Source organism: Triticum aestivum, chromosome 3B (genome assembly GCF_018294505.1).
Source record: "Triticum aestivum cultivar Chinese Spring chromosome 3B, IWGSC CS RefSeq v2.1, whole genome shotgun sequence".
NCBI lineage: Eukaryota > Viridiplantae > Streptophyta > Magnoliopsida > Poales > Poaceae > Triticum > Triticum aestivum.
This window is the reverse complement of record NC_057801.1, coordinates 144,767,587-144,775,599: the sequence shown is the minus strand read 5'-3', so window position 1 is coordinate 144,775,599 and position 8,013 is coordinate 144,767,587. Positions and strand designations below refer to the sequence as shown.

General features: G+C 55.0%; 1 protein-coding gene across 1 annotated transcript; it reads left to right on the top strand.

Annotated features, from left to right (window-relative positions):
* The first annotated feature begins 1,928 nt into the window (after positions 1 to 1,928).
* Positions 1,929 to 2,759, top strand: LOC123069066 (UDP-glycosyltransferase 73C4). The gene has a single exon (XM_044491803.1). The coding sequence runs from the start codon at positions 1,975 to 1,977 to the stop codon at positions 2,386 to 2,388; it is 414 nt and encodes a 137-aa protein (XP_044347738.1). The 5' UTR covers positions 1,929 to 1,974; the 3' UTR covers positions 2,389 to 2,759.
* The last annotated feature ends 5,254 nt before the right edge of the window (positions 2,760 to 8,013 follow it).

Genomic DNA, 8,013 nt, shown 5'->3' with positions numbered 1-8,013 from the left:
GAGTGGACCGAATAGAGGAGAGGAGGGGTGGGAGATGGAATGGCTTAGCAGTAGCGCGCTGTAGAGAAAGGCGCTACTGCTAAACTACCTAGCAGTAGCGCCTTTCACAAAGAAAGCGCTACTGTTATGTGTCAGCATGTAAAAATAGACTTCAAAAATACATTGATCATCAACGATCTTTTTGTGTACAATCTGATTTGTCAATATGAGTCCTCACCGGTTTAGGAACCGGTGAAGACTCATATTGTGGCCACAAATTCTATACATAGAGTTCAGTGAAGACCAAGTGCTTGTCAAAGTTTGAGAAGTAACATATTTAAGGTGGTAGAAACTCTCTTCCCACGGAGCGAGGTGGGACTAAATTTTTGTAGTAAACTTAGCAGTAGCGATTATTTGTGAAATGGCGCTGCTACTATGATCCGTAGCAGTAGCGCTCTTCGTGCTAACGCGTTGCTGCTAGAACTAGCCTCACGGCGGCCTCGTGGGAATTATAGCAGTAGCGTGTCTTAGAGCAGGCACGCTATTGCTATATTTATTTCAGCAGCGAGTTATATTTGCGCGCGCTACTGCTAGCAGCGCCGTATTTTAAAGCGTGCTGCTGCTAAGATTCTGTGTATAGGCTTTTTCCTAGTAGTGGTTGGCGGCAAGCACGTATCGTTACCCCTTGGGGACGGCATTCTTGGAGGTGCACTCGGCTTTGCGGGACCAGCGGACGACATCTTTGGTGGAGCGGTGCTTTATCCTACACATTGATGGCGATGGATCTCGACGGCGTGGCGCAATGTAGATTCGGAGTTCGATGTGAGAGGATGGACTCGCGCAGGAGGACGACGATGTCAGGTGTCGTGGTGGCGTCGATGGCAGAGAGACCTGGCACGGTAGATGCAACAGTATAGCTCTGAAGATGGACTAGTGGCAGGTGGCTGCGGCGGCCTCATACCCGGCAGGCGTCCTGGTTGAGGAGTGCGCCGGACTGGTAGGTGCCCCATACCCGTCAGGCGTCATGGTTAGGACCTCAGGTCTTAGATGTTTAGGTTTGGCTGCGATGTCTGTTTGGTATTAGGCCCAGACTATCAGCGCCCCTTCATCAACTGAATAGGAGTAACAATAGTTGTTGCTTAGACGGTAGCTTTAGTCTTACTGTTGTATGACTTTGTAAGGTCTTGTGAGAATAATTAATAAAGTGGTCACATGCATCACCCAGATGCAGAGGTCGGGGCTCCTCCTCCTTTTCTAAAAAAAATTGTACGTATATGTCATCATCAAGGGCGGAAGAACTGATAGAGCATTAGAGCAGAGTATGACCGGTTTTGCCAAATTATAGGCCCTGGAACTCCTCCGGCCTCTAAACCCGGCTGCGCAAAGGGTGGAGGAGAAACGACTTGGCACACACGCACTTGTCCGCTGAATCCTTCATTCCGAGAAGGAGGAAGCTTTGCTGTTGTACCTCTTTGGGCTCTGCCGTGGGTGATTAGAGATTTTCTTCCATAAAATTATGCCGCCAAATGGTCCCCTTTTTTTTATACTGTTTTGCACTATGATATTATTGGCTGGCTCTGCCTTCAGAGGCTTGAGAGCTGAGGAGCACCATGCATATACAGCAAGTCAGCATCAGAGTTGAATGGCGTCCAAATCATGCAAAAATGACTCGTCTTTGTGCAGTAGCAGGGTGTAATCTGAGCCATCCGATGTCCGATCGGACCGCCTGGATGCCCCCTTTCTGATGGTTCAGAAGTGAAGAAGATTCTCATCCACATGGCTGACTAGGAGTCCATGAATGACGTGAGAGCATGCGTCACTAGTAAGAGGTGACCAAGTTGTAACACTGCTGCTGCGCTGCGCCCATTCGCTCGTCAGCTCGTCAACTCAACTTAGGAAGATATAGCATCAGGTGCTATATGTACACTACGGTTGCCATTGCACCGCTTCCAAGTCCTCCCAGCTTGAAAGACTCCACTAGCACTTTTGCCGGCCATGGCCTTCGCCGGCAGCAGCGACGGCCAGAGCGGCTCCGCGAGGGCGCACTTCGTGCTGGTGCCGATGATGGCTCAGGGCCATACAATCCCCATGACCGACATGGCACGCCTGCTGGCAGAGCATGGCGCGCAGGTCAGCTTCATCACCACGCCGGTCAACGCCGCTAGGTTGGAAGGCTTCGCCGCTGAGGTGGAGGCGGCGGGCCTGGCGGTTCAGCTCGTGGAGCTCCACTTCCCGAGTGTAGAGTTCGGCCTACCAGATGGGTGCGAGAACCTCGACGTATATGTCATCATCAAGGGCGGAAGAACTGATAATAGAGCGTTAGAGCAGAGTTGGACGACCGGTTTTGCCAAATTATGGGCCCTAGAACTCCTCTTGGTGCCGCCATTTGCCACGGCTGTGCATAGCTAGAGCAAAGGGTGGAAGGAGAAACGACTTGGCACACACGCACTAGTCGGATGCTTTGCCGCCACTGGCGTCCATCCCACTACAAGAAAAAGTCATTCGTAGCCGAGTGCTTATACTAACGTCGAATGTTATTTGTCAGATACTCTTTTATAGACACCTAAACCGAGTACCCTCGAAAAAGGGGTCCAGCGCGAGGTGGAGGACAAGTATTTCTAAACGTAATGCATCGTTGTTTCCTCTCGTCCCTTGCGGCTAGAACCCTAGCCGCCGCTAGGGGAGGCCGATCTTCCAACACCGTTTTTTGGCGGCTCCCCTCCGCCAGCGTCCTAGGTCGTTGGTGGTGAGGGGGGTCTCCGGATCCACGCATGTGGATCGTTTTTATCCTCGTAGTCTAAGTTTTTAGTTTGTTCATCGTCTTTGTTAGAAATAAACAGTGATGGGTATGCACCCAGAATACGTGTGTGCATGTGTGTCACGATGGTGTACGTGCGTGGGCGTGCACTCGTGGCCATGGCGAGTTGGTTAGTCCAACGCGTAGTGCTTAGTCCAGGTGGTTAGTTGGTTAGCTAGCTTCATGTCGTGATAGGATAGTCATGCATGCACTTAGTTAGAGGGATAAGTTGTTAGCTGGACGGATAAACTCTATGGTTAGTTAGCATGCATCAGAATAGGAGAGGTGGCGTGTGTGTCAGCCTATAAATAGAGGCCAATCTGAGTTGGTTGGATGTACGTGGTATGTGCCACAGTTTGAGCTGAGTAAAAAAAGAATAGGTCGTGCGTGCGGCCGAGGCGCCGTTCGTCGGCGTGGCGCCGTTCATCGGCGTAGCGCCGTTCGTGCGGCATGGCGTTCGTCGCCTGAAAAATCCAGTGTGTTGTACTCCTTCTTCTACCTCTGTTCGAGCGGGTGAAAGAGAGAGAGGTTCGTCCGCCGTTCGTGCCGCCGGAGCCTACTCGGCGTTCGTTGCCGGACTGGGTTTGTCCCAACAATTGGTATCAGAGCCTTGTCGATCCGCTGAGTCCGCCGCGTGCGGCAAGGAGGCCGCGGAAGTCCTGCATGGTGGCGCGGAGTCCGCGAAGGCGCGGCACGGCACGGCAGCGTGGCGGCGCTGCATGGCGGCATGGATGGCGTGGCCGCCGGGAAACGATGATCGTGTTGGCGCAGTCATGCATTGAGACGCGCGGCGGCGCGGTCATGTCAGGCGTTCGAGCGTGACGACAGCGACGACGTATGTCGCCAGAACGTCAGGCGTGTGTCAATGGCGGACAAGGAGCTCGACGTGTGTCGCCGAGGAAGAGCATGGAGGTTGCGTCAAGCGTGACGGTGGCCGCAGCGGCGGCCATGACGACGACAACGATGGGAGTGGCAACAACTCCGGCGACAACGAGTCACGGTTTAGGGGGGGAATGTTAGAAATAAACCGTGATGGGTATGGACCTAGAGTACGTGTGTGCATGTGTGTCACGATGGTGTACTTGCATGCGCGTGCACTCGTGGCCATGGCGAGTTGGTTAGTCCAACGCGTAGTGCTTAGTCCAGGTGGTTAGTTGGTTAGCTAGCTTCATGTCGTGATAGGATAGTCATGCATGCAGTTAGTTAGAGGGATAAGTTGTTAGCTGGCCGGATAAACTCTATGGTTAGTTAGCATGCATCAAAATAGGGGAGGTGGCGTGTGTGTCAGCCTATAAATAGAGGCTGATCTGAGTTGGTTGGATGTACGTAGTATGTGCCACAATTTGAGCTGAGTAAAAAAAATAGGTGGTGCGTGCGGCCGAGGCGTCGTTCGTCGGCGTGGCGCCGTTCGTGCGGCATGGTGTTCGTCGCCTGAAAAATCCAATGTGTTGTACTCCTTCTTCTACCTCTGTTCGAGCGGGTGAAAGAGAGAGAGGTTCGTCTGCCGTTCGTGCCGCCGGAGCCTACTCGGCGTTCGTCACCGGACCGGGTTTGTCCCAACAATTGGTATCAGAGCCTTGTCGATCCGCGGTGAGTATGCCGCGTGCGGCGAGGAGGCCCGGAAGTACTGCATGGTGGCGCGGAGTTCGCGAAGGCACGACACGGCGCGGCGGCGTGGCGGCGCTGCACGGCGGCGTGGATAGCGTGGCCGCCGAGAAACGACGACCGTGTTGGCGCAGTCATGCATTGAGACTTGCGGCAGCGCGGTGATGTCAAGTGTTCAAAGCGCGACGGCAGCGACGGCGTATGTCGCCAGAACGTCAGGCGTGTGTCACCGGCGGACAAGGAGCTCGACGTGTGTCGCCGAGGAAGAGCATGGAGGTTGCGTCAAGCGTGACGGAGGCCGCAGCGGCGGCCATGACGACGACAATGATGGGAGCGGCAATAACTCCGGCGACGACGAGTCACAGTTTTGGGGGAGAATGTTAGAAATAAACCGTGATGGGTATGCACCCATAGTACGTGTGTGCATGTGTGTCACGATGGTGTACGTGCGTGCGCGTGCACTCGTGCCCATGGCGAGTTGGTTAGTCCAACGCGTAGTGCTTAGTCCAGGTGGTTAGTTGGTTAGGTAGCTTGATGTCGTGATAGGATAGTCATACATGCAGTTAGTTAGAGGGATATCTTGTTAGCTCGCCGGATAAACTCTATGATTAGTTAGCATGTTTCAGAATAGGGGAGGTCGCGTGTGTGTCAGCCTATAAATAGAGGCCGATCTGAGTTGGTTGGATGTACGTGGTATGTGCCACAGTTTGAGCTGAGTAAAAAAATAGGTCGTGCGTGCGGCTGAGGCGCCGTTCGTCCACGTGCACTACCGGAACAGGGCCATACCCCGACGGCCAGAACAATGCCGACGGCCCCCGTCGGCTTCTCCGGAGATATGCCGACAGCCTGGTTCTGGCCGTCGGCGTACAAAGGCCGTCGGGCTACGCAGAGATAAGCCGACGGCACCCGTCGGCATAGAACGGCCGTCGGCCTATCTGCATATACGCCGACAGCTACCGTCGGCTTACGAAGGCCGTCGGCATACCCGTGGGGCCCGGCCACCCCCTGGCAAACGGCGTCAGAGCTATGCCGACGGCCTAGACGGGGGGCCGTCGGCATAGGTCCGCAGGCCACGTCATTGATCCAGGCCGCACCATGCAGAGGCTATGCCGACGGCTGCCGTCGGCATATCTGCCACGTCAGTGATCCGCGGCACGCTGGTCGGATCTATGCCGACGGCTAGGCCGTCGGCATAGTTAAATTTTTTTCCCTACATATTTTTTAATGCTTTTTTGTGTATTATTATATCAACTAACATGTAGCATGTTAAATATAAACATACATATGAATATATATGTAGTTTGTATTTTTTTCATATATTATGAATATATATATATATAGTTTGTATTTTTTCGAGCACGTTAATAATGTGCGGTCATGTTCTTTTAAATATAGATCCTTATATTTTATTAAAATCAAAAACAGCTATGCCGACAGAAGTTTTGTGGCAGTTGCAAACGCCCGACACCCGTCTCCAGAGAGTGACCCCCCTCACATCCGCGGTGTGCCCCCCCTCATGGACGGCACCGCCGCCGGCACCTGGAGGGGGGAAACGGACGCGTCGGGTCTACACGGAGTGGATGTAGCTGTGGTTTTTGCCCGGATGTTGCTCCCGGGTGTCCCTCTGGGCCGACCTAACACAACCGGGTGGAGAGGTCCACTGGTCAAAGCCCGTCCGTGGGAAGTCAGAAGGCTAGATCTCGTGGTCAACCGCTCTAGGGTTAGGCGGGACGGGGGCCCGGGGGTAGCAATGCCACTTGAGCGTCGTAGCGGGCCCTCATACATGCGGGGTGGTGTTGTGGCATGTCCGAAGAGGCGGCACGCGTCTCCGGGGTGTGCCCCCCCCCTCACGGACGCCGCCGCCGCCGGCACCTGGAGGGGGGAAACGGACGCGTCGGGTCTACACGGAGTGGATGTAGCTGTGGGTTTGGCCCGGATGTTGCTCCAAAGTGTTCCTCTGGGCCGACCTAACACAACCGGGTGGAGAGGTCCACTGGTCAAAGCCCGTCCGTGCAAAGTCAAAGGGCTAGATCCCGTGGTCAAACGCTACAGGGTTAGCCGGGACGGGGGCCCTGGGGGGTAGCAATGCCACCGGAGCGTCGTACCGGGCCCTCATACATGCGGGGTGGTGTTGTGGCATGTCCGAAGAGGCGGCACGTGTCTCCGGGTTGTTGCCCCCCTCACGGACGGCAATGAAACGGTAGTAGACGTTCTGCGGTAACGATGCAGCGTGAATATTATTAAATACTTGGAGCGCGATAAAATCATGAGTTTTTTACACAACGTGGGCACATGTGCTATAGGACTAATGGTAATTTTTCATAATTTTTTGTGATGGAGAAGTATCTGAACACTTCCCTCTACGCGGATTGCTCTTCGCACGTCTACGACTGTGGCCGGCGGCCTCCGGGGGCTAGCATACCGTCAAATCTTGCGTAGGCGGCCTCTCACAAATTTGGAAGTGTTGAGGCGGTTGCAAACGCCCAGCACGCGTCTCTGGGGCGTGCCCCCCCCTCACGGCCGCCGCCGCCGCCGGCACCTGGAGGGGGGAAACGGACGCGTCGGGTCTACACGGAGTGGATGTAGCTGTGGGTTTGGCCCGGATGTTGCTCCAAAGTGTTCCTCTGGGCCGACCTAACACAACCGGGTGGAGAGGTCCACTGGTCAAAGCCCGTCCGTGCAAAGTCAAAGGGCTAGATCCCGTGGTCAAACGCTACAGGGTTAGCCGGGACGGGGGCCCTGGGGGGTAGCAATGCCACCGGAGCGTCGTACCGGGCCCTCATACATGCGGGGTGGTGTTGTGGCATGTCCGAAGAGGCGGCACGCGTCTTCGGGTTGTGGCCCCCCTCACGGACGGCAATGAAACGGTAGTAGACGTTCTGCGGTAACGATGCAGCGTGAATATTATTAAATACTTGGAGCGCGATAAAATCATGAGTTTTTTACACAACGTGGGCACGTGTGCTATAGGACTGATGGTAATTTTTCATAATTTTTTGTGATGGAGAAGTATCTGAACCCTTCCCTCTACGCGGATTGCTCTTCGCACGTCTACGACTGTGGCCGGCGGCCTCCGGGGGCTAGCATACCGTCAAATCTTGCGTAGGCGGCCTCTCACAAATTTGGAAGTGTTGAGGCGGTTGCAAACGCCCAGCACGCGTCTCCGGGGCGTGCCCCCCCCCCCTCCTCACGGACGCCGCCGCCGCCGGCACCTGGAGGGGGGAAACGGACGCGTCGGGTCTACACGGAGTGGATGTAGCTGTGGGTTTGGCCCGGATGTTGCTCCAAAGTGTTCCTCTGGGCCGACCTAACACAACCGGGTGGAGAGGTCCACTGGTCAAAGCCCGTCCGTGCAAAGTCAAAGGGCTAGATCCCGTGGTCAAACGCTACAGGGTTAGCCGGGACGGGGGCCCTGGGGGGTAGCAATGCCACCGGAGCGTCGTACCGGGCCCTCATACATGCGGGGTGGTGTTGTGGCATGTCCGAAGAGGCGGCACGCGTCTTCGGGTTGTGGCCCCCCTCACGGACGGCAATGAAACGGTAGTAGACGTTCTGCGGTAACGATGCAGCGTGAATATTATTAAATACTTGGAGCGCGATAAAATCATGAGTTTTTTACACAACGTGGGCAC

What these genes read in the sequence shown, in the direction of transcription:
- LOC123069066 (XM_044491803.1), top strand. Translation starts at nt 1,975, where the DNA reads ATGGCCTTCGCCGGCAGCAGCGACGGCCAGAGCGGCTCCGCGAGGGCG.